We start from the raw sequence: 25,381 nt of genomic DNA on the forward strand, positions 1-25,381 counted from the left end.
CCCATAGCCATGTGTCCCCATGGCCCAGTGACCCTGCATCCCCATAGCTGTGTGTCCCCATGACACTGTGTCCCATGTCCCCACAGCCCTGTGTCCCCAGACCCCCCTGTCCCAATGGGCCTGTGTCCCATGTCCCCATAGCCATGCATCCCCACGATGCTGTGTCCTGCATCCTCACAGTGCTGTGTCCACTGTCCCTGTGTCCCATTGTCCCTCTGCCTCCTAGCCCATGTCCCCTATCCCCTGGTCCCGTGGCCTTGTGCCCTGTCCCATGGCCTATGTCCCTTGTCCCCTCCCTGGGTGGCCCTGCCCACCGCAACACACACATGCCAGCCCAAAACCACACACCGCCTGGGTGTCTCCACCATCACTGGGACACGTCACAGGGACAAGGGTGACACCCTTTGCTCAGGGGTCCAGGACCACCAAGCCGCTGCCCTGGGAACATCATCCACCCCAGGGTCATCAGTGGTGGGGACAGAGAAGGGTGGGGACCAGACCGCAGCGCCAGGATATAAATATTGGCTAAATAGATTTATTTTCATACAAAGAATACACAGATCCCTCCCCGCCAGGACACCCCGACCCCGGGGGACACCCCGAGATGTCCCCAGCCACCCCCCTGCCAGGCACCACCTCCATTCCCAGGGTTTGGTGCTGATGTTGGTGTCACCTTCGTGCCATCCTTGTCCCCATCCTGGGGCCACCTTGGTGCCAGCATCTTGGGACACCCCATCAGCAGCCACGGGGCACCCCCAGACTTGGTCCCCTGCTCCCTTGTGCCCATCCCGGGGACATCTCTGGACATTTTGGGGTGTCCCCACCCCCCGTGCCCTAATACTGTGGCTGGTACAGACCCGCCCCCCCCCACTCCCCGCTGTATGTACACGCTGGATAAAATAAGAAAATACAGATATTTATAGTATGGGGGGGTGCAAAATGCCTCCCTCCCCAAATTGTCCCCTGTGTCCCCATCGTGGTGGCTCATTGCCAGCCCGTCCTGTCCCCTGTCCCCAGCTGGGAGGTGGCAGGAGGGGGTTGGCTGGTCCTGCCCCATCCTGGGCTGGTTGGATACTGGGAGACTTTTCCTGTGCCTCAGTTTCCCTATTGGTTATGAGGCTCATTGTCCCCCCCTGCATGGGGTGGTGGGACACAGAGGACATGGGTTGAAGAGGAACTGTGGTGGCCACCCCACAGGGACAGGGACATGGCCACCAGCCCCTGGGGACATGGGATGAAGCTGGAGGTGCCTGAGAATTTATGTCAGAGCAGCCCACCTCCTGCTTCACCCCAGTGGAGAAATGTCACAGGCAGAGCTACCTGAGGTCCCCTTTTGTCCCCAAATTTGTCACATCGCTATCGTCCAGCCTTGGGCAAGGGGGAGTGTCCGGATTTGGCCACCCCCACCCCCCTTTGCAGCAGGAGAGGAGGTGGTGAGGGTTCCACAGTGTGCTCATGTCCATCCCGCTCAGCTGCGTTTGGTGACCATTTGTCGGTCCCTCTTCTTCTTCTCCATCAACCTGGTAGGGAGCAGGGTGGTGGCCTTGGGGACCCTCCTGAAAGGGACCACCCAAAGCACGGGGAAGGGACACTCACTTGCGGTTGCGGACTTCGGTGAGCTCCATGAGCCGCTCCTGGGCTGCCCGTAACTCATCGAGACGCTGCTGGTAACGGGAGTCGCAGCCGTTGGTGCGCTCGTAGCTGGAGACCTGGCTGGAGAGCTCGCTGGCGCGGTCCCGTAGCTGCTGGATGGACGAGTAGAGGTTCTCCTCATCTTCCTCCTGTGCCAACACAAGGGTATGAGGTTGGTAGAGTGGACAGGGTGCTGGGGAAACTGAGGCATGGGGTTCAGCGAGCCACCCAGGCCACCTGCCTTGGCATTGATGATCTCAATGTGGATGAGGAGGGCAGCGAGCTCCAGGTCCTCGCTGTAGCTGTTCTTCAGTGGCACTGACCGGTAGCCTGGAGACAACACCATGACACAAGCTCAGCTCCATGGCAGGGTCCAAGCCCCTCACCATGGCCAAATCCCCAAGGAGATGGTGAATATGAACCATGGCCAGATCCCCAAGAAGAAGACGATGACGACAAGCCACGGCCGGATCCCAGATGAGATGATGATGATGAACCATGGCCAGATCCCTGAGAAGATTATGATTTTGACAAGCCATGGCCAGATCCCAGATGAGATGACGATGATGAACCATGGCCAGATTCCCAAGGAGGTGATGATGATAATTGCAGGGAGGTTGGACTGGATGACCTTTAAAGGTCCCTTCCAACCCAAACCATTCTATGATTCCATGATTCTATGGTTCTATCATGATGATGATGGTGCAGATGGAGGTACCATACCTGTTTTGAGGCCCTTGACGGGGAAGGTGGCTTGTGCTAAGAAGTTGGGATCACTGAACATGTCCTCCTCGTACACCACAAAGCGGAGAAAGGCAAACTCAGGGTTGTTGATGTCGAAGACAAACTGCTTGAAGAGCCAGACGGGGTTGAAGCCGTTGTCAGCTGAGGGGATGAGGAGAAAGCAGAGAAGGTCAGAGCAGGGCTGGACACATGGATATCATCAGGAGGGCACCAGCACGTTAGTAGAAGATGCCTGTCCACTTCTCCATGAAGCCCAGCCTCATCACCCACATATCCAAGAGGACCCCAAAGGGAGCAGTTAAGGTTGTCCCAGTGTCCCCACTTCTCCCTGGGGAGCAGGGGCTGGGTGGGAACATCACCCACGTGGACTCTCACCTACGACATCTGTCTTATTCTTGCTGTTGTCATACTCGGAGCCACACACTTCCACCTCTACGAAAGGACACACGATGCTCCTCCCATTCTTGGGCAGGTGCCGGGCACCAAGGATCTGCAGGAGGAAGAGGAGGGTGAGGTCTGGCTACATCAGAAGAGGAAGGACTTTCCAGGGCAACCCCATGGTTTGGCCACTTTAGAATCATAGAATCATTGAATGGCTTGGGTTGGAAGAGACCTTTGAAGATCATCTAGTCCCACCCCTGCCATGAGCAGGGACATCTTCACCCAGATCAGGTTGCTCAGAGCCGTGTCCAGCCTGGCCTGGGATGTTTCCAGGAATGGGGCATCCACCACCTCTCTGGGCAACCTGGACCTGGCTCTCACCACCCTCATCGTAAAAGATTTGGGGTGTTTTGGGTTTGCCAAGGGTTTCGTGGCCATAATTATCCACATCACACCTTATTTATAACCTTGGACTGGTCGTAGCTTGATTTCAGCTGTACCCACCAAATTATTTTGAAAAATGTTTGCTGCATTTGTGTCGTGCTCAAGGGACAGGTACCTACAAACCAAACCATCCCATCTCTTAGCACCAAAATTACCCAAGGGTTGGTTAAGGTATTTCTGGGCTTGTTTTATCTATTTTACCCTCCACCTTGCCCTTGCTCAGGTTGGGCTCAGCTCTGTGCAATTCTGGGTTTCTCCCCTGGTAAAAATGATACTTCAAGCAGAGAAAGACCAACAAACCCAAGAGATCACAGGGTAACAATCTCTGTGGAGTGAATATGAGGCTGAAACATAGAAAAACCACCCCTGGTTGACAGAAAATGGAGGAAGAAGCAAACCCCATCTTGATGGTGACAACGGGGTGGACTTGTCCTCGCCCACTTGCCTGCAGCTGCACCGTGATGGGCTCCACGATCTTCAGGCTGTTCTTGTCAAAGGGGTCGAACGTCTCGTCCCTCATGATGTCAGGCTGCAGGACGTAGCCACTGCGGCCACCGAGCATGAAGAGCGCCTGGTTCAGCTGCATCGGTTTGTCTGTGGCCATGGGGACAGAGTAGCTCTGAGCTGTGGGGCTCAGAGACCTCCCCAAGGTCATGGGCAACAAGTTCTGCCCTTGCAAAGACCCTACTAAGAGCCCCCAACCCTGTTTGGAGAAGTGATGCAGCTGGCTTTTGCATGAAGCCCCCAAGCAGTTCATGGAGATGTCCCCAACAGGATGAGGACAGAGGTTGGAGACATCACCCAAACAACCTCCAGCAACAGAACCCAGGACAAAGCCATCAGAGATAGGGATTTTTGGGGTGACCTGTTGGGATGAGCCCAGCAACAACCCCAAAAGCAGGATTTACCAGGCGTCTGGAAGTTGAGGGCCACAAGCTGGCTACCACAGATCCACATGGGCAATGGGTCGTAGTTGGAGGAGTCCAGGCGCTGCCCTTTGGGGTAGATGCGGCTGAGCTGGCGCCGGTTGTACTGCAGGAACTTCTTGCCCTTGCTGCGGTTGGCATACTTCTCTGCCTTGGTCTCCGGGAAGGAGGACATGTCCCTGTAGCACGCTTTGTCTGTGCCGATCTCTGAAAGCACCAAGGTGGCCATCAGCGGGAGGACACAGGGATCTCAGGTGGCCCAGGGGTCAGTCCACCTTGACCACTTGGTTTTCCCCACCCATGTTCATCCCATCACCCGCTTCTCCAGCTCTTACTGTCCTCATCGAACGGCACCGGGCGACAATACACAACCAGCTCGGAGAGCTCCAGTGCAATCTTCTTCCTCCGCTCCATGATCTTCCCCTCTTGCATCTGCACAAGAGAAAACAGGAGCTGAAGGTCCCAGCCTTCTCCTTTGGAGGTGTTGGGGACCATCCTCTGGGGGATGGGACTGTCCACCCTCATCCTCTGCACCCTGACGCCCCTCACCCTGGCATCGGCGTTCTGTGTGGCCTCTCGGATCTTGGCCACCCACTCGCTGAGTTCCTCCTGCGTGTCCGCGGCAACGTCCAGTGACTGGGCTGCGTGGGACATCTGCTGGGAATGGATGGTGAAGACAAATGGTTTGGAGCTCCTCCCGTCTTTGGAGATAACTATAAGGACATCAGAGGGGGGCTTTACTCGAAGACATTCCCAACGGACGGCTCTGTGGAGCAAACGAAACCTCAGCGGTCCCGCTCCCGGGCCCCACCAGCCCCTCCTGGGACCCCACCAGCCGTTAGGGTCCTCCTCTTGTGAAGGTCCCATTTTTCTAATGATCGGTTTCAGCTCTCCATGCTGAAATGCATTTTCCTTTCAGCCAGGGGTAAATATCCCCTGGATCACCCAGGCTTCCGAATTCCTCTGAATCCCCCCAAAATCAACCAAATCCCTCAGAACCCCGCGTTGCTCCCCAGCAGATTGTGATGAGTTTGGGGAGCCTCAGCTCATGGCAATGAGCTTCAGCGTGGGGTGCGCGCTGTCTCGGCGGGTTCCCGCAGCTGTGGCGGGGACGTGGTGGGGACACTCACCGACGTGGCAGGACGGCACGTCAATGAAGCCTTTCAAGAAGTTCCCCAGGGGGCTGTTTTCCGAGGACTGCAAGAGAGGAAGGAAGAGGGGACAGACTTTTGAGCAGGGCCTGTTGTGATAGGACGGGGGGTGATGGCTTTAAACTACAGGAGGGGAGGTTCAGGCTGGGCGTGAGGAACTAATTTTTGACACTGAGGGTGGTGAGAGCCTGGCCCAGGTTGCCCAGAGAGGTGGTGGATGAACCATCCCTGAGACATCCCAGGCCAGGCTGGATGGGGTTCTGAGCAACCTGAGCTGGTGAAGATGTCCCTGCTCATGGCAGGGGTGGCACTGGATGAGCTTTGAAGGTCCCTTCACACCCAAATTATTCTATGATTCTAAGAGGGGGCGGTCGGGGGGGCATGCAAGGGCTGAACCTGGTGTTCGCTCCATTTGGCAGCCTCCCTCCAGCCCTCTAAATCCTCCAAGTTTGGGCAAAAGCAAAGACACCATCTTGGCAGGTTTTGCTCCATAGTTGAGGATCCTCCAGCCTCTGGATAAGGGTCTGGGCTGGTGTGAGGCCAGGAGCATCTTCTACCTTCCAGAAAGGGGTCTGGGCTGGTGTGGAGCTGGGAGCATCCCTCAGCCTCTGAATAAAGGTCCAGGCTGGAAACAGGACCATGAGCATCCTCCAGCCTCTGGACAAGAGTCCAGGCTGGTGTGTGGCCAGGAACATCTTCCAGCTTCCAGATAAAGGTCTGGGATGGAACCAGGGCTATGAGCACCCCTCAGCCTCTGGGTAAGGATCTGGGCTGGAGCCAGGACCAGGAGCATCCCCCAGGCTCTGGATAAGGGTCTGTGTTGGCACAAGGCTGGGAGCATCTCCCAGCCACTGGATAAAGGTCCGGGGTGGAGCCAGGACCATGAGCATCCCTCAGCCTCTGGATAAGGGTCTGGGCTGATGTGGGGCCAGGAGCATCTTCCAGGTTCCAGAAAAGGGTCTGGGTCAGCACAAGGCTGGGAGCATCCCCCAGCCTCCAGATAAAGGTCCAGGCTGGATCCAGGACCATGAGCATCCCTTAGGCTTTGGATGAGGGTCTGGGCTGGAATCAGGACCATGAGCATCTCTCAGCCTCCAGAGAAGAGTCTGGGTTGGCACAAAGCTGGGAGCATCTGCCAACCTCTGGATAAGGATCCAGGATGGAGCCAGGACCACGAGCATCCCTCAGCCTCTGGATGAGGATCTGAGTTGACACAGGGCTGGGAGCATCTCGGGTCCCTGGTTCACGGGAACATGGCACTCACAGCTTCATCCTGCTCCTGTGCTTGCGAGTTGACGATCTCCTCCACGTAGTTGGCTGGGAACCACAGTTGCTTCTTCCCCCCGTAGTCCCCCCGCCACCTGCAAGGGGTGAGAGGATCAAGGCAAATGGACCAGTTTGGGGAGGGACAGGGGTGTTCATGCTGCATGCAATTTTGGGAAGCGGTTGGAGAAGGGGTGGGGGGACAGAAAAGGAAGCAGTTAAAACCCACCACGGGATGACCCATGGGAAAACCCAGGGTGGCCCTTCCAGCCCCCACCCATGGCGATGGCCATCCAGGGGCCACCCAACCGCCCTCACCAGCCGCCGTCCTGCTTATCGACGTTGTGGATGATGGCCTGCTTGCAGAATGACAGCTCGTCCTCCCGCTGCGCTTTGTAGTCGTAGAGAGCCTTCACCGTGCACTGGGCCACCGGGGAGAGGGACACATGTCACCACCCAGCACCCAAGAACACTGGTGGGCAGTGCGCCCCACTCAGCTCCTCAAGCCCAACCATGGAACATGGGGGCTCCTGAGGGTCCAGCATCCTAAATGCTGCCTCCAAATTGACCATGCCAACAGTGAGACATGTTAGAGGGGACAGGAGGGCTGGAGGTGCCTTGTGGTCCTGTAAAGCCACCACATTCAGCACAAAACAGGTTCTTCTTCTGGGTCTCCCAATGGTTTCTCCTGGTGCACTGAAGGGGTTAATCCCCTGGTATTTCCACACTGCTTGGACAAAAACCCCTTTGGGTGAAGCTTTCCCATGTCTGGTCTTAGCTTGAGAGCTGCTCTGTTGCAGAGGGACCTTTAAAGCACAGCAGAGCTGGCCCATGGGATTGAAGGATGACAAAGAAGGAACCTTGGGGCTCCACTCCAGCCTCCTCGAGGGTCATCTCTGAGACCTCGTCCTGAAAACCTCTGAGGATGGAGACTGGGACAGCTCTGAGACCAACCTGGTCCCACAATCCTCTGAGCATGGAAACTGGGTCAGGTCCAAGTCTCCTCAAGTCCCAAAAACCTATGAGGATGGAGACTCAACCACCTGGGAACTGACCCTAAGTTTTCTCTTTCAGGGTTCCCCAAGACAAAGGGACCCATGGAGGTTTCCTCACTGTTGGGGCAAACTTGTGCTAGGACGTTGCTCCAGGGTGGCCTCTCTCCAGACCTCGCCCACCATGACGTTACGATGCTGTTGGTGGAGCTTGGACTGTCTCCAAGTGATGGGGAGGTGGGAAAGGTCCCACCAGCTCCAAAATCAGAGGGTCAGAAAAATGCAGCAAAACATGACCACTTCTCAGGTCAGTGGTGGGAAATGTGGTGGATCCTGGGAGGACCACCCACCAGCCCCAGCACTAGGATTATCATGTCCCACCACCCTCCACCTCCTGGGGACACCAGCTTGGCCACTTACCCTGGCCATCGGCATCTTGTTGGCCTCCACGTAGAAGTGAGGGGTCCGCACCTCATACAGGGCTCCGTAGTCCAGCTCCTGCAAGGAAAGACACCTGAGTGGGTCACCTGGATGCAGAGAAGCACTGCAGGGGGATGTGGTGGGAGCCAAGTCATCACATGTGATCAAGAGGACATTGAGAGGGACCTAATATTACTTTGCCACTCATTGGAAGGGAACTATGGTGGAGATATAACCATGGGCAATGTCTGAAGAATGAGCTTGGATGGTTCTGGCTGGGCATTACCCAAGAGGTTGGAGGACCCCTACCCACCATGGTGGAGCTGAGGATGGTGTTTGGTTGCCTGTGGCACAGAGCCTTCATCCCCACCATCTCCACCGCCAGGAGAACTCACAGTTGTGCCCATCTTCTCCAGGGTCTCCTCGTTGATGGGGTAGCGCAACTTCATCTTGCGGTAGAGCGGGTGCTTCTCATAGTAGTTGACGAGGTCCACGAGACTCTCGAACTCGGCTGAGCTGCCCAGCATGAAGAGTCGACCTTCCTGCTGGATGCGGCAGTGCTTGATCTTCCCCTCCGCCCTGGGGTCAAGAGAGCCAGGGGGAAATCATTGAATCATGGAATCATTTTGGTTGAAAGAGACCCTCAAGATCATCAGGTCCAAGCATTAACCCAACACTGGCACTAACCCATGTGCCTAAAAATGTAATCTGTGTGTCTTTTAAACACCTTCAGGGATGGTAACTCCACCACTGACCTGGGAGGCCTGTTCCAATGCCCGACGGCCCTTTCCGGGACTAAATTGTTCCTAATATCCAATCTAAACCTCCTCTGGCGCAACATAAGGCTGTTTCTTCTTGTCCTATCACGCATTACTTGGGAGAAGAGATCAACCCCCTCCATGCTCCAGCCTCCTCTCAGGCAGTTCAGAGATCAGAAGGTCTCCCCTCAGCTCCTGTTCTCCAGGCTGAACCCTCCACGTCTCTCAGCCGCTCCCATCACACTTGTGCTCCAGCCCCTTCACCAGCTCCCGCACCTCTAGGGCTTTCTTATCGTGAGGGGCCCAAAACTGATCACGGGATTTGAGGTGCATGATGACCAGACCCTGGCTCCATGATGGGGACAAGCAGGAGGTGATGCACTGCCCCAGTGCTAAACCAGTGCAAGATGGCACAAGGGTGACCACCCTGAGGACATCGCTTTCTAATCACTGCGGCCTCCCCAGGACAACATCTTGTGTCCCACCGAGTCACCCTACTGACGCAGAGCGAACCCCTGCCACCCAGCATGGAGTCACAACCAACATGAGCCAAGCAGTTCTCAGCTTGACCAGCAACACGGGCACTGTGGTTGAGCCCAACCAGCCTTAGGGTTGCCAGGTTGGCCACACTTACCGGAAGGAGATGGCGTAGGAGTTGGGTTCACTGCGTTTGCGCACCAGGAAGGCTCCATCTCGCGGGACCCGCATCAGCATGTGCTCGGCCTGCAGGCGCGTCAAGCTGGCATGGTACCACCTGGCCGGGCAGAGAATGGAGGTGGTGGGTTGGCGTTGACACCCAAGACCTGACACTGGCGTTGGAGAAGGCTGGTGGACCCAGGGGACCAAGGGGATGGGGACCATCCTCACTCTTTGCTCTCATGAGCGTTGGGTTGAGGGACGGGGTCTGTGAGGCGCATCTCAAACTCATTGCAGCGAAGTGGCACCTCACGGTAGTGGCAAATGAGGCTGTAGAGGCTGTCAAAGACCAGGTTGTCCGTCAGGTAGAACTTGGTGGCACCGGCCTCCTGCCGCGAGTGGATCCGGCAGTGCTGCACCCGGCTGGACCTCCTGCCACGGTGGTGGGGAGAAGGAAGGAGTGAATCAATTCAGGTCCACGTCCCCACCATCTCAAGTGTGGGGGTCCACGTACCACACAAAAAGATGGCATTTCCACCACAAAACACCATTCCAGCCACCATCAGCTGGACCTCTGGCGGGATGCCCAGACTGGCTTGAGGAGGGTGGGATCCTGCCTTCACCCCGGGGCTCCTACCAGAACGAGAGGGTGTAGTCACCCACGAAGGTCTCGCTCTCGCGCACCAGGAAGGTGCCGTCCTTGCCGCCTGTCTCGGTGCAGTACTCGTGCAGCAGCTTCTCGGCAATTTGCCGCCCATCACGGCCACCTCCCAGCTTCCCGTGGAACCACTTCTCCGTGAAGTGCAGCTCGTTGTTGTTGAACTCCTGCAAGTTCACCCCAAAATGGGAGAGATGCCATGAGTTAGTGTCCCCACCCCACCCCATGGGCACATCGTGCTTCACATGTACCTCTTTCTGCTCCACCTCCTCCTCATCTTCATTGAACTTGTAGCGGGATGTCTCCTCCGAGTAGTAGATCTTGTTGCTTGTCAGGACGAAATAATGGGGGCTCCAGGTCTGGGAGGGAAGAGCATCACCAAGGTTGGCAGGATGGTGGCATGAAGGGACGGGGCTTTGAGACCTCTGTTTCTGCCTCTGCCCCATCCCAATGGTCTAGGAGAGCCCATGCCCCATGCCCAACTCAAACCCTGATGCTCATCCCCATACAACAGACCCTGCTCAGCCCCCAGCCATGAGTGGCAGGGAGACCCTTACGTGGTCGATAGGGTCTTCGAGGTAGAGGATGCCATTCTTGATGGAGTTGCTGATGTCATTCTCCGAGTAACTGGCAGTGGAGACCTCCTCATACAGGTTCCCTTCGACCAGTTTCTTGTGCTGGGGGCAAGCCCAGAAGGGGAGGTCAGCAGTGAGTATGGTATCCCCATCATGTTGAGCTCCCAAGCCCTCAGGCCACACTTGGGCTCCTCTAGTTTCTTTTCCACCACCCCCTGTTCTCCTTGACCCTCTCTTCCAGTAGGACATCTCTCCAATGTCCTACTGCATGTGCATGGAGGTATACTGTTCTTGAGTCCCAAGATTAGGGATAATCACCATCCTTCCCAGGTCAACACAGTCCTTGTCCCTCCCACAAAGAGGGGCTTTGAGGTGGTCCCTGCCCCACACCTTGATTAGGATCTTCTTCTTGAGCTGTGTGGGTGAGGGCAGCTCATCGGCATTGATGTCCACTGGCTTGGTAAGCAACATGTCCCCAAAGACCTTCTTGAAGTGGGAGGCCATGTTCCTCTGCTGGACAATGCTGCAGTGGTCTTCGATGGAGAGGATGATGGGGAACCTGGAGGAAGCAGGTGGGAATGGTGGCTTGGGATGAAGGTGAAGGAGAGGTTGCCTGCCCGGCCCAGAATTGGGGTGTCATTGGGGGGCTGGAGCTTACTCAGAGGTGACGAATGCGTGCTCCTTGATGGTGTGCAGCACATCCAGGAACTTGATCTTGGAGGTGAGCGTGTGGCCATGGTAGATGATAGGGAGATCATCTGGGCCATCCCAGCAGTCCACTGAATGGGGAGACACCTCGGTTAACACATGCTGGTCATCAGCTGTTCACTGAGGACCATGTTTTCCAGCCCTTGAAGGACATGGAAGATTCCCCCACCCTGGCACTATGGGATGGGTATAGGGGACGGTCATCTGGTGCAACACGGGGTTCTGGGGTGGGCTCAGGATCTCTGTGGGGTGCTGAGGGGACTCACACTCAATGCAGCGGCAACCCATGCGCAGGCAGCGGGCGTACGCCTCCAGGGAGGACTCGCTGGAGAACTGATCTCCTGTCAGGTACCTGCAGAGAATGAGAATCATAGAATCATAGTATGATTTTGGTTGGAAAAGACCCTCAGGATCATTGAATCCAACTGTCAGGATCATCAGTGGCCAGAGCTGCCCCAACTGAGGTGACGGGATGCTAATGGTGGTCCCCAAGGAGAGCCCACCCTGTCCTTACGTGTTATGGGAGGAGGAGATCCAGTACTGGGACAGGGGGTGGTTCATTTCCTCAGGCACCACACGCTCATATTTGGCGTCCATCACCATATTCTCCTTGGAGAAGAGGTACGTGAGGAACTATAGGGGAAACAGAGAGGTCAAAGCCTGCCAGGGCTGGGGAGACAACCTGGGGTGGGTCCTGCATGGGTCCACCCACCTCATCCAGCTGGAAGGAGGGGTCTGCCACCTCATTGGAGCCCTCCTTGAGGTAGGTGCACATGTAGTCCCGCACCATGCCCATGTCGCTGGCCCAGGGTTCCTGTGGTGCAAACGTGGCCATCGTTACGGGATAAACCAGGCTGGGACAGCCCATGAGGGTCCCCTAGGTTGGGGCTGAGAGGGACACCACAGGAGTCTCTAAGAACCCACCTTCTGATCGTGCAGCAGGAACTTCTGGAAGTCATAAAGGGAGACTTGGCACAGCTCAGGGCGGTCCACGTTCCTGGGACATGGAGCAGCCATCAGCAAGGACTGGGAGCAGGAGTTGGGGTAGACCCCATGGGGGAGTTGAGGCCACCAGAGTCCATCTGCAGCCCCACCTTCTGGTGCCCCCCGAAGTCCTGTCCCACTCCTGCCAGCTATGCGCAGGCCATGGAGGTGCAAGGGGCACCATGAGCTGGTGGGTGCTGCTGGAGCAAACACTCCCAGTGTCACCCTGTGACATGAGAGAGGCAGGTACCCAGCCAGAGCACCCAGCGCTGCCAAAGATCATAGAATCACAGAATGGTTTGGGTTGGAAGGGACCTTCAAAGCTCACCCATTCCAACCCCTGCCATGAGCAGGGACATCTTCACCCAGATCAGGTTGCTCTGAGCCCTGTGCAGCCTGGCTGGGATGTCTCCAGGGATGGTTCATCCACCACCTCTCTGGGCAACCTGGGCCAGTGTTTCACCACCCTTTTGTAAAAAATTTCTTCCTCATGTCCAGCTTGAATCTCCCCTCCTTTAGTTTAAAACTGTCATGCCTTGTCCTATCACAATAGGCCCTGCTCAAAAGTCTGTCCCCATCTTTCTTATCGGCCTCTTTTAAGTATTGAGGGGCCGCAATAAGGTCTCCCTGGAGCCTTCTCCAGGCTGAACACACCCAACTCTTTCAGCCAAGGATGTGGGAAGGAGGGCAGTGCAACACGTCCCTGCATCCCTGGCACCCAAGCTTGCTCATATCGCCACTAACATCCCTGATCCCATCCCTGCACCCATCCTTGGCTATGTCCCTGCTCCCATCTGCACACCCATCCATGCTCAAACCCTCACTGTCATCCCCCCGCACAGAATCATTTTTGTTGGAAGAGACCCTCAAGATCATTGAGTCCAACCATCACCTAACTCTGGCATTAGACCATCTCACTAAGAACCTTGTCTATGCACCTTTTAAACCCCTCCAGGGATGGTGACTCCACCACTGCCCTGGGCAGCCTGTTCCAATGCCCAACAGCCCTTTGGGGAAGAAATTGTTCCTGAGATCCAACCTCAACCTTCCCTGGTGCAACCTGAGGCCATTTCCTCTTGTCACTTGTTACTCAGGAGTAGCACATTCCCGCTCACATCCCTGCTCCCATCCCCTCTCACATTCCCATTTCCAGCCCTGCTCATCTCTTCTCATCCCTGCTCCCATCCTGGTTCCCATTGCTGCTCTCATCCCACTTCCGTCGCAGTTCTCATCCCACTTCCAACCTATCTCCAATCCTTGCACCCATCCCCTCTACCATCCCTGGTCTTCCCTGTTCCCATCCCTGCTCATCCCGTCTCCCATCCCTTCTCCCATCCCTTCTCCCATCCCTTCTCCCATCCCTTCTCCCATCCCTTCTCTCATCCCTGTTCCCATCCCCTCTACCATCCCTGCTCATCCCTTCTCCTATCCCTGTTCCCATCTCCTCTCCCATCCCTGATCTCTTTTCCTCTCCATACCCTGTTCCCATCCCCTCTCCCATTCCTGCTCACCCCTTCTCCCATCCCCTCTCTTATCATTGCTCATCCTTTCTCCCATCTCTGCTCCTATTCCCGCTCCTATCCCTACCCCTCAAACCATGGTTTCTATCCCCAACATTTTTGCCCTAAAGACCTGACCATGAGGCCTACTAAAAGGTTAACATTAGGTGAATAATAGATGAGATGTCTAGTAGTAGTTAACTTGTGACTGGAGAACAAAGCCTATCCTGGAACTGAGACGTCAACCATGAACAGTGGATTGAGCACCTAGTGATTCTGTGGATGTGCTTAATCTAAAGGAAACTTTGCTCATTATAATATCATTTTAATCCCAAACCACACCTCCTCACTGAAGGTTACCTGCCTCCAGGAGAAGAGCCCTACTCACTGAGCACACGTAGGAAGAATAGTGTTATAGAACTTGTATGTAAATATTAAAATCATAGAATCATTTTGATTGGAAGAGACTCTCAAGATCACAGAGTCCAATCATAAGCCAACTCTGGCACTGACTCATGTCCCTAAGAACCTCATCTATGTGTCTGTTCAACCCCTCCAGTGATGGTAACTCTACCACAGCCCTGGGCAGCCTGTTCCAATGCTCCACAACCCTTTCCAGGAAGAAGTGTTTCCTAATATCCAATCTGAACCTCCCCTGGCACAACTTGAGGTCATTTCCTCTCATCCTGTCACTTGTTACTCAAGAAATCAACACTCTTCATGCTCCAGCCTCCTTTCAGGCAATTGCAGAGAGCAAGAAGGTCTGTCCTCAACCTCCTGTTGTCCAGAAAAGGAGCTTCTCCTGACACTGGTGGAAATGCAGCACCATCTGGACCCTGCGCTCTCCCCAGGCTCTGCCCCACAGCCTGGTGGCTTTACCCACCCAATGAATCCAACACTTCGAGGCTTGGCCAGGATGGGAGCCCGGGGGTTCCCGGGTACTCACCGCAAGGGGAAGGAGAGCTCCAGCTGCTCAATGACCTGCAACGTAAGGGAGGGGAACAGATTTAGCTAGGACGCACCACACCAGTTAGGCGATGCTCAGGAGGACAAGCTGTGGCTCTTACCGACTTCTGTGCATCAAACATCAGGTTTTTGTAGAACTGGATGAAGTGGGAGAAAGTCATCTCATTCCTGGCTTCCACCTCCTGTGGGAGACAGTGATACCTAAGAGCAAGGCCACCCAACTGGAGCCAACAACACCAGGGATGGCTCCAACGCAGCTGTGAGGTCTTGAAGAGGTTCTCCCTGCATAGTTGGGGTACCTGTGGGGTCCTTACCACGAGCTTGTCCCTCAGAAACCTCATGTTGGGGACGCGGTAGTTCACCTGGGGCAGCATGGCCTTCAGGTCCTTCACCGTGATGCTGCAGAGGGATGAGACGGTGTCAGGATAACCCCTGGATGGGTCTCAATTCCTGACACTGAGGGTCCCACCCCAAATCCTGGTGCCAGGATGGTCTCTGGCATGGGGGGCCACACCATATTGGGCTGTGGACCCCTGTGGTGGCACAGGACCCCTTATTACATGGAGTCTGCCACAAGCGTGAGCAGAAGGTCAGGCTGAGGAAGCACATCTGGAAACCAACCACGTGCTCTAAGCCATCATCCCATCTGGAGACGATGCTCATCTCCGTAATAATTTAAGTCCACATTCACTTGATTTGGGATTTTTCTAGTCTTGGGGTGATGTTTATGGGCTGCATTAATGGTCCAGCTTCTCCTGACACTGGCGCAAATGCAGCAGCGGGTGTCAGGGCATTGGGGTCCCTATAGTGGCAAGGAGGGGACCTGCACCTGAGTCTGAATTTTGGTGCTTTTGAGAGCCCCAAATAACCTGGTACTACCTTGCCGCACAAACCCTGCTCCCAGCCGGGCTCAGTCTCCAGATTTGGGGTGCAACTGGGGGGATACAACCCCATCCAGCCAAACCCACCTTCCCACCATGGGACTGTCCCAGTGCTCACCTGCCTTCCCGTGACCGGTCCATCCCATCAAACTGTTTACGCAGCCACCTGGGAAGGAAGGGATGAACAGATGGCACTCAGCCCCATGGAGGACAAAACCCAGGGTGGTTTTGTCCCCCAGACATGAACTGGAAAATGAGATCCGCTGGTCCTTCCTCACCTCTCGATCTGCAGCGGGGTCTGGGCTTTCTGGGTGTCCGCCACCAACCAGTTGAGGCCCGTTATCCACAGGTTGATGTCCTCCTCACAGAAAGCTGGAGGAGGAAGAGGAGGGCGGTGAGGTTGGGATGGGGGAGATGGGATGCTGGGAGACCTTAAGGGTTGCCATGGGGAAATGGGGAGGGAGACCACGCACCAGCAACGCTAAGCGTCCGCAGCCTGAAGTCCATCCCGTAGAGGATGATGAAGCACATGGTGAAGTCGAGCTTGCGAGCATCCTCGGGGTAACGCTCGAAGTCCCGTGAGTTCTTCCCCAGGCGGATCTCCTTGATCTCCCGAATGTCGACTGCAGGGAGAGAGGGACATGGGACGGTTTCCAGCCACCCTGCTACTGCAGAACCATACGTGGGGCTTGGGGAGGCTGGAGGAGATGGAACTGCCAGGAGACCGCATGACCTCTGAGGAACCTTGTCCCCAGGATCGGGTGTCTCCATGGCACACAGAGGGTGTGTGATGGTATTGTGAGTGCTCTGGCCATGTGTCCTCCAGGGAGATATGTCACTGCTGCCCTCCAGTGATGTGTCCATTGGTGTGATGGCACCGTGGGTATTGTCCTTCAGGGAACCATGTCCCCAGAATGGGGCATCCCTGTGGCACTGCATAATGGCATCATAAGTGCCATGGCCATGAATCATCCGAGGATCTGTGCCCCTGGGACAGGGTGTCCCTGCAGCACTGCTGTGTGACAAGCACCATGGGTGATGGGTGCATGTGTCCTCCAAGGACCCATGTCCCCAGGATGAGGTGTCCCTGTAGCACTGCTGTAGCTGTGTGACAGCATCACAGCTGCCATGGCCACATGTCCTTCAAAGAACTTTGTCCCCAGGACAGGGCATTTCTGCAGCACTGCTGCAGCTGTGTCACAGCATCACGGGTGCATGGTCATGTGTCCTCCAAGGACCCATATCCCCCGGATGAAGTGTCCCCTTAGCACTGCTGTAGCTGTGTGGCAGCACCATGGGTGCCACAGGCCCATGTCCTCCCCAGAACCATGTCCCCAGGATGGGTTGTCCCTGCAGTGCTGTTTGCAACTGTGTGACAGCACCACAGGTGCCATGACCATGTGTCCTCAATAGAACTTTGTCCCCAGGACAGAGCATCTCTGCAGCACTGCTGCAGCTGTGTGACATCACTATGAGTGATGGGTCCATGTGTCCTCCATGGACCTATGTCCCCAGGATGAGGTGTCCCTGTAGCTGTGTGACAGCACCACAGGTGGCATGGCCACATGTCCTTCAAGGAACTTTGTCCCCAGGACAGGGCATTTCTGCAGCACTGCTGCAGCTGTGTCACAGCACCATGGGTGCCATGGCCATGTGTCCTCCAAGGACCCATGTCCTCAGGATGGGTTGTCCCTGCAGCATGGCTGCAGCTGTGTGACAGCACCACAGGTGCCATGGCCACATGCCCTCCAGGGACCCATGTCCCCAGGACAAGGTGCACCTCCCACAGCCATGTGATGGCACCATGGGTGCCATGGCCACGTGTCCTCCAGAAAGCCACATCTCCATGTCCCTGCCACTCTGCCCCCAGCCGTGTGATCGCACACAACTGCTGTGTGTCCCCCAAGGATCCATGTCCCCAAGATGGGGTGTCCCCACAGTGCTGCCCACCGGTTTCCCAGCTTCATGGGTGCCACGTGTCCTCCAGGCTCAGCCAACCCCATCCCAACCACCACATCTCCAACCACCTTTCCTCCCCATGATAGACCCCGCTCCAGGACAGGCTGAGCTCATCTTTAAATTTAAGACGTCTGCCCAAAAGCGACAATTTGGAGCCCTGGCAGCCTGGACCACAGGGCGTTTCTTTCCTGCCGTGCTGCTCTCTCATTATCTCGCTATATAAAGCCCTGACGGCGACGGGAGGGTTGGGTTTCCGGACCATTGTCTTCCTCACCACTACACCACCGAGGGAGATTTCCAGCCCCTGGTTTAGCCGAGCAGACGTGTCCGACTGAGAGCAGAATAATAATACGATGATATTATTAATAACACCCAAAGTTCTCGATACTGTGAGCATCACCCCTGGGTAGATTTACCCTCCTGGGCTGAGGCAACGGCACCAGAAAGGGTTTTGTGAGGCCGAGGGAGGCCGGACCACCGCTCCAGGGTATTGTCCTGCTGAGGAAATGGGTCATTTCCCAGAGAATTTCCAGCCCGGCCGCGTTTCCGATGCGGTGGTGGGGAAGGGTGCAGGCGTGCCGGTGGCTTGATGGAAAACCTCAGCTGAATCCAAAGAGGGAAAAGAAAAGCCGAATGCTGGGAGGAATAAGGGATGAGGGAGAAATTTGGGCTGATTAAGCAAGAAAAGAGGTGTAGAACAGCTTTTCTTGGCGGAATAGCTCCGGAAAACACTGGAGGCTTTATCTAGCCTCCCCTCGCTGGATGAGCGCAAGCCAAATTTCATGGGTGGTGGTGGGATTTTAGCACAGGCGATGCAGGGGGTGTCCATACCCCTTTGTGTGTGTTCTGAGCCTGGATCTCAAGGAATTAAACCCTGTTGCTGTCACTGTGCACCCCCCATGGCTTGGAGAAAACCAGCTTCAGTACAAATGGGTAGCTATTCGGGGGTAAAAATGGATTTAAAGTTTAAAAACAGGACACTCATCCCCAAATCTGTGCGTCCACAGGGTAAAAGAGAGGGGTAAGAAGCTGTTGGCTACCAGGGCTCTGTCAAGATCCCATAATGCAGCCACCCCCTGATTCAACACTGCCAGGATCTGTCCTCAGGGCGCTGACGCTGCCAATAATCATAGAATCACAGAATAGTTTGGGTTGGAAGGGGCATTTGAAGGTCATCCAGTGCCACCCCTGCCATGAGCAGGGACATCTTCACCAGCTCAGGTTGCTCAGAGCCCTGTCCAGCCTGGCCTGGGATGTCTCCAGGGATGGTTCATCTACCACCTCTCTGGGAACCTGGGCCAGTGTTTTATTACCCTCATTGTAACAAATTTCTTCCTTACATCTGGCCTGAATTTTCCCTCTTTTAGTTTAAAACCATCACTCCTTGTTCTATCACACCAGGCCTTGCTCAAAAGTCTGTCCCCATCTTTCTTATCAGCCCCTTTTAATTATTGAAAGGCCGCACTAAGGTCTCCCCAGAGCTTCTCCTCCCCAGGCTGAACCCCCAGCTCTCTCAGCCTTTCTCCCCCAGAGCTGTTCAGCCCTTGGCCCATTCCCGTGTCCCTCCTCTGTCCCGTTCCAACAGCTCCATGTCTGGCTGGTGCTGGGACCCCAGAGCTGGACGCAGAGCTCGGGGGGCTCAGGACATGGGGGCACAGGGGCAGAATCCCCCCTCCACCTGCTGCTCACGCTGCTCTGGGTGCAGCCCAGGGAACGATTGATTTTCTGGGCTGTGAGTGAATGTTACCGGGTCATGTCCAATCTTTCATCCACCAGCACCCCCAAGTCCTTCCCGGCAGGACAATCGGCCCGGCCCCATGAAAAGCCAGAGGAAGAGGGAGCGGCGCAGGGCTGCACAATGCAACACGGCTGGCGGCTTCCTGGAAACCACATCTGCAGCGGATTTGCAGCGATCATGTCAGAACGAATGTCTCCAAACTCCTCCCTGCATTGTCTCAGGGGTCCCGGGCGATTAAAACAATCTGCAAGTCGGTTCCAGCTGCAAAAATCCCTGTTCTCTTCTAATGCAAAACCAGCAGCGCGGTGCAAAGAGGGTTTTAAATGTGGTGGTGGTGGGAGGATGATGTAGGACCAGCGTCTGCCCGGTAGCTTTTAGCGATGCTGAGAGCCTGGGAGTTTTCTTAATGCATTAGGAGAAAAGCAAAGCAAAGTGGTTGGAGGGAATGGTTGTGCTGGGAAATCCTGCTGGCCCGGGTGGTCCGTGGTAGCACAAGCCGTGTCCCCTCCTGTTCACCTCAGTCACCCCTTCTTGCAGGACACGTGGCAGCTCAGACCCTCCTGTACAGGGGGGATTAGGCGACCACACCCCCCATGGCTCCCCATGGTGTTGTAAAGCTGATTTAAAACCACAAAGAAAAGATTTCCTGGCCCAGCAGTGTTAAAACCCATCTGGTTTTACTCCGTAAATGGTCTTATTTATAACTATTGGGCATTAGTGAGGCTGAAGGCGCGATCCCAATTACCCAGTGTCGTGGCAAACCAGGCTGCAAACCACCCCACGGTATGCTCTGAGGTTTGCCGAGGTGCCTTCACTCCTTTATCTTCTAATTTCTTTCAAAGATCCCTTTTGGGCTGTTTTCCGCTAGATTTCATCCTTGCACTGGGGACCGGGGTCCGCAGAGGGTGATGAGCTGGAAACCCTTTGGGATGAGGCTGATTTTGGAGGTGACGCTCCAGGCGACCCCATCCGGCATGGACACGCGTCCATCGGCTGCTTAACGAAGCATGTAATTAGTTTGCATGGTGTGGGACTTCTTGGGGAGAGTCAAGATCCATGTCAGTCCATAACAGAGACATCAACGTTGTCACTTGTCCCCGCTAATCCCTCTGCAAGCGGGTGCCTGGTTGAAGCGGGGATGTAAAATGACCCAGGCAGGCGTGAGGTTGCGTGCGGGGAAGGAACGAGGCCCCAGGAATGAAACGGAGATTCTGGCTCTTCCATAAATTCATGGTGAGTATGAGGATGTGAGAGCACAGAGAGGGGCTGGACTGGGGGGTATAGTTGCTCCAGCCCAGCACCAAGACCAGGATTTATCCCACCCAGAGCTGGGGGAAGCGGGTGGTGGGGTTAGATGGCAGGATTGAACCATTTCCAGAGGGATTTTCCCTTTTGTTTTTTTCCCTTCTGGATGACCCTTTACTCTCATGGAAGGGTTTGGGTTGTTGTGTGGGAGAAGCCAGATCCCAGAGCATCAGTGGGGAGATTGAGGCAGGAGATCTAGAGCAACCTGAGCCCCTCACCCAGCTGTGCATGGTGCTTCCAAATTAAAACAAAGAGCGGTAAATGAATAATTTCCGAGACCAGAGAATGAGCTCTTTCCTGCGAGGACCAAAATCACTTCTCCACGCCCAGCAGCCCAGCTCGAGGTCGGCTCTTCCAAGCAGAAGCTGAGCCCCCCCTGGGGATTTTGCTCCATCTCATGAAAAATTAGTGATGGGTGGTGATTTTGGAGTGAGTAACTGAGTGATTTTTAAGGACACTCCCTAAGCCCTCCTAGGGAAAAAGCATCTGTCACCTCCCAGGTGACAGGGTGGACTTTGCCACCATCCAGGTGAGATGATGCCCCAAAACTGGGTTCTTCCCTGGATGGGGATGAGGTGACAGCATGGTTCTGTGTCACCTCAACCCTGTGTTTTCATCACTTGGCTCTTTTTAGCTCAATTTAAGAGGAGGTGCAAGTCTGGAGGTAACAAGCAACCAGGTAACAAGCACCAAGGCATGGAGCCCCACCAAAGCTTAGTGGTGGGACTGTGCCCCAACAGCCTACCAGTCACCAGCGAATCCACAAGGAAGGGTGATTTTTATGGATCCTCCAGCAGGAGCATCTCCTGTGTTGGAACCCAGTGCCACCAGGCCCTACCAGTTCAAGCACCATTTAAACTCTGATGCGTCAACACGTGTGGGGCAGAGCCCAGCTGGCCATGTCCTCTCTGGGCTGCATGGGGCCACCACCATGCTCCATCCCATGCTGCTGGAAGCCTGAGCACCTCATTTTTGGAGTTAAAAGCACCGTGAAGGTGGTGGGTGGCTCCTTCACCTCCTTGCCAGGTCCCAGGGATTAAAAGGCAGCAAGTTGAGCCCCATGGCAAGTTATGGACCAGTTGATCCATGATGGTGGAGGTGAGGGTTGCTCAGCTTAGCAGCTCCAGCATTTGCATCTCCACATGAGGAAGATCCCGTCATGGCAAGGCTTCCCACCGTGGTAGGACACCCCACCACATTCAGACACCCCACCATGGTAGAACAACCCACTGTGGCTGGGTGCCCCACCATGGTCAAGCATCCCACCATGGTCAAGCACCCCACTAATTCCAGGCAGCCCATGTCAACTGAACACCCTCCTGTGACCAGGCACTCCATCGTGGTGGCAATTCCACCATGGCCAGGCACCTCATTGAGGACAGGCACTCCTCTATGTCCAGGCACCCCAATGTTGGAGGCACCCGACCATGGCCAGCCACCCCAACACAGCCAGGTACCCCACTGTGGCCAGACACCACACTGTAGCTGGGCATCCTACCACAGTAGGACATCCCACCATGGTAGGGCACCCCATCATGGCTGGGCACCTCACAACCAATCACCCTACTACTCTAAGACATCCCACCAATGACCGGGCACCCCATGGCCAGGCACCCCACCACAGCAGGACATCCCACCACAACCAGATAACCCACAGTCGAGCACCCCACCATGATAAGACATCCCACCACGTCCAGTCACCCCATAGCCAAATATCCCGCCATGACAGAACATCCTACCACAACCAGGCACCCCATGGCCAGGCACCCCACCACAGTAGGACATCCCACCACAACCGGGCACCCCACAAGAAGTCATCCCACCATGGTAGGACATCCTACCACAACCAGGCACCCCACAACAAGTCATCTCACCATGGTAGGACATCCCATCACAACCAGGTGCCCCACAACAAGTCATCCCACCATGGCAGGACATCCCATCACAAACAGACACCCCACAACAAGTCATCTCACCATGGTAGGACATCCCATCACAAACAGACACCCCATGGCCAGGCACCCCACCATGGTAAATCATCCCACCACAACCAGGTGCCCCACAACAAGTCATCCCACCATGGTAGGACATCCTACCACAACCAGACACCCCACCACAGTAGGACATCCCCCTGGCGCTTCCCCAGCCCCCAGCACCACTGCCACCAATACTCACTGTCCCCCTCCACCTTCTCGGGCGTCCGGCTCCAGATGATCTGCCGGGTCTCCAGCTTCACCTGGAAGGTCCTTCGCTCCGGCCTCTGTGACTTCTTCTGATAGAACAAGGTGAGAACGGTGCCCATCTCCAGGCAGCGGAGGATCCTGCCCATGTCCCCTGCCTCCATCCTGCCGTCCTCCAAAAAGCCATTGACGCTGTTGAGCCTGGCCACGGACATCTTCACTGCGCGGCCATCGCCCGGAGGAGCCGCAGAGCCGGGGTTGTCTCATGCAGGAGAGGACGAACCAAATCGCCGAAATCTCCCTGGGGATTTTCTCCACTCGCCCCGGGTTTCCTCTACGGCCGATGTCCCCTCCGCCGCGCCACGGCCACGGCACGGAGCCGGGTTTGGGGGCAGCGGGGAGGAAGAGGGTGGGCTGGAGGTGCCGTGACCTTCTTGCCGAGGCTGAATCCGGCCCCGGCGTTGGCATCCAGCGGCGGTGGGAGCAGATGGGCAGCGCTGGTGGTGATGGCCTTGCGGTTCAGAGCCGGCGGGGGGTTAAAAACCATCCGGCCACCTCAGGATGGCGGGGGCGCTTTTGTGGGTGAAAAAGGGTGGCGTGGCAGGGGGGAACCAGCCAAAAAAAGAAAAAAGAAAACAACAAAAAAAAAGCAAAGTCACCCCAAAATCAATGCGTTGAGGTGGTGGATCCCACCCCGGCCTCCGGGCCAAGCGGGGCCGGGGCTGGGAGATGGGTGCGGCGAGGGGGTGCCGAGGGGTGCTCGGGCAGCCTGGGGAGCAGCGGGGTCTCCGTGGGGTGGGATGCGGGATGCGGGATGCGGGGTTAGGGTGGTGGTAGGTGGGTGGGGAGAGGGGGGGGCTCCCACCAGCCGCCCGCAGCCCCTCTCCTCCGCTTCTTAATTTCGGGCTGATGAAATGGACGCCCAGAGGAAACTGCAATCACACATGGCCGGAAAGAGATCAGAAAGGAATTTAAAAAAAAAAAAAAAAGAACCAGGATCTTGGAGAAAGGAAAATCCGAGCGGTGGAAAAGACGGCCGAGGGTGACATCTAGAGGGACTCAAGATGGGGAGCGGCTTTGTGGGGGTGCCTAATGGGGGGCACCCCGGGATGGGGACGGGGTCACCTGGGTGGAAATGTGGTTGTTTGGTAAAAAAGGGTTAAAGATAAGGAAAGCGGCTGTTGTGGATTTAACTCCTGGCTGTCTGGCTTAGGGACCGAAGCCTCGTGAGTGACTGCGACTGCAGTCACTGCTGTTATGAGTTGTGTCCTGCCTCAAATATAAGGGAAGAAAGGGGCTGAGGATGGCAGTGGGGGGAAAGAAACACAGCCAGAGAGAGGGGGGAAGGCAGCAGGGGACAGGGCTTGGTGTCACAGCCCCTGGTTTGTCCCTTTGATGGGTGCTGGATGGGCAAAGAGCTGCTGGTGCTATGGAGGCTTTGTGCAGGGATTTGGGAAAGGCAACAGAGGGCCCAGGGGTGCAGGGGGTGGGCAGGGGGTTCCTCCCCACCCCCACACTTTGGGGATTTGGACCAGAGGGGGATCTTGAGGTGTTTGGGGTCTGAGACTCCTGGAATATCTTACAGGCCTGGTGATGTAGGTTCAAGAACACAGAGATCCTGACGTTGGTGGTTTAGGCATCTGAGGATTCAGGTGATGGAGTCTCAAGAACCCAGAGATGCTGGTGATGGATCCTGAGGCACCTGAAGATCCAGGTGATGAAGTCTCAGGAATCCAGAGATCCTGGTGTTGGTGGTTCAGGCACCTGGGGGTCCTGGTGATGGAGACTCATGAACCTGGAGATCCTGGTGCTGGTGGTTCAGGCACCTGGAGGTCCCCATGATGGATGCTCAGGCACTCAGGGGTCCTGGTGATGGAGACTCAGGAACCTGGAGATCCTGGTGCTGGTGGTTCAGGCACCTGGGGGTCCCCATGATGGATGCTCAGGCACCCAGGGGTCCTGGTGGCGGAGCCTCAGCAGAGCCAGGTCTTGCCACTGGCCCTCGTGGGAAGGAGGACACAGGAGCTGCTGTGAATGGGGAGCTGCACAGACCATTTCAGGCCTAAAATCCCTGAAAGAACATGTTACTCATTTAATACAGGACACATTTAGAGTTGGTCTGAGCCCTCTGAAATCCTTATTCCTTCCTCAGAGGCTGCCAAGATCCTCCTGTCTTGCAGCTTCACTCCTTGTTTTGTGGGAGCCACTAATTTATCTCTTCCATGAAGAAGAGGTTTTGTCTTTATTTTAACTCTCATCTAGCTGGAAATACCACCTTTCCCCTCCATCCCCCCAGAGGAGCCCAGAATGTGCTCTTGTAGCCCAGAACCCACCCGTGCCCTGCGCTGCACCCAGAGCAGCGTGAGCAGCAGGTGGAGGGGGGATCCTGCCCCTGTGCCCCCATGTCCTGAGCCTCCCTGAGCTCTGCGTCCAGCTCTGGGGTCCCAGCACCAGCCAGACATGGAGCTGTTGGAGCGGGACAGAGGAGGGACATGGGAATGGGCCGAGGGCTGAACAGCTCTGGGGAGAAAGGCTGAGAGAGTTGGGGGTTCAGCCTGGGGAGGAGAAGCTCTGAGGACAC

General features: G+C 55.8%; 1 protein-coding gene across 2 annotated transcripts; it reads right to left on the bottom strand.

Moving 5' to 3' along the window:
* Window positions 1-527: 527 nt before the first annotated feature.
* Window positions 528-23,698, bottom strand: LOC309436645 (1-phosphatidylinositol 4,5-bisphosphate phosphodiesterase gamma-1-like). 2 transcript variants are annotated; one of them, XM_082045991.1, is made up of 32 exons: window positions 22,796-23,698; window positions 16,092-16,241; window positions 15,897-15,990; window positions 15,737-15,784; window positions 15,052-15,136; window positions 14,839-14,919; window positions 14,718-14,752; window positions 12,213-12,285; window positions 12,001-12,102; window positions 11,803-11,921; window positions 11,555-11,640; window positions 11,239-11,359; window positions 10,971-11,139; window positions 10,563-10,682; window positions 10,257-10,364; window positions 9,985-10,172; window positions 9,579-9,779; window positions 9,346-9,465; window positions 8,349-8,532; window positions 7,954-8,031; window positions 6,860-6,963; window positions 6,543-6,639; window positions 5,258-5,324; window positions 4,677-4,840; window positions 4,463-4,559; window positions 4,110-4,334; window positions 3,647-3,795; window positions 2,752-2,866; window positions 2,356-2,517; window positions 1,874-1,962; window positions 1,597-1,781; window positions 528-1,520 (listed from the first exon to the last, which is right to left on the bottom strand). In XM_082045991.1, exons 1-32 carry the CDS (start codon window positions 23,013-23,015, stop codon window positions 1,469-1,471), a joined length of 3,888 nt encoding a protein of 1,295 aa, XP_081902117.1. In that variant the 5' UTR covers window positions 23,016-23,698; the 3' UTR covers window positions 528-1,468. The 2 variants fall into 2 exon arrangements, with proteins under 2 accessions (XP_081902117.1, XP_081902116.1); XM_082045990.1 differs by having other exon boundaries at window positions 15,037-15,136.
* Window positions 23,699-25,381: the final 1,683 nt, after the last annotated feature.

Source organism: Streptopelia decaocto (genome assembly GCF_964273445.1).
Source record: "Streptopelia decaocto genome assembly, chromosome: 2".
NCBI classification, from domain to species: Eukaryota; Metazoa; Chordata; class Aves; order Columbiformes; family Columbidae; genus Streptopelia; species Streptopelia decaocto.

What these genes read in the sequence shown, in the direction of transcription:
- LOC309436645 (XM_082045990.1), bottom strand. Translation starts at nt 23,015, where the DNA reads ATGTCCGTGGCCAGGCTCAACAGCGTCAATGGCTTTTTGGAGGACGGC. An exon ending in TCGTGGTAAGGACCCCACAG is followed by an intron (nt 14,920 to 15,036) that starts GTACCCCAACTA and finishes TGTCTCCCACAG; the next exon opens with GAGGTGGAAGCCAGGAATGA. An exon ending in CCATCACGGTGCAGCTGCAG is followed by an intron (nt 2,867 to 3,646) that starts GCAAGTGGGCGA and finishes TTCCTCCTGCAG; the next exon opens with ATCCTTGGTGCCCGGCACCT.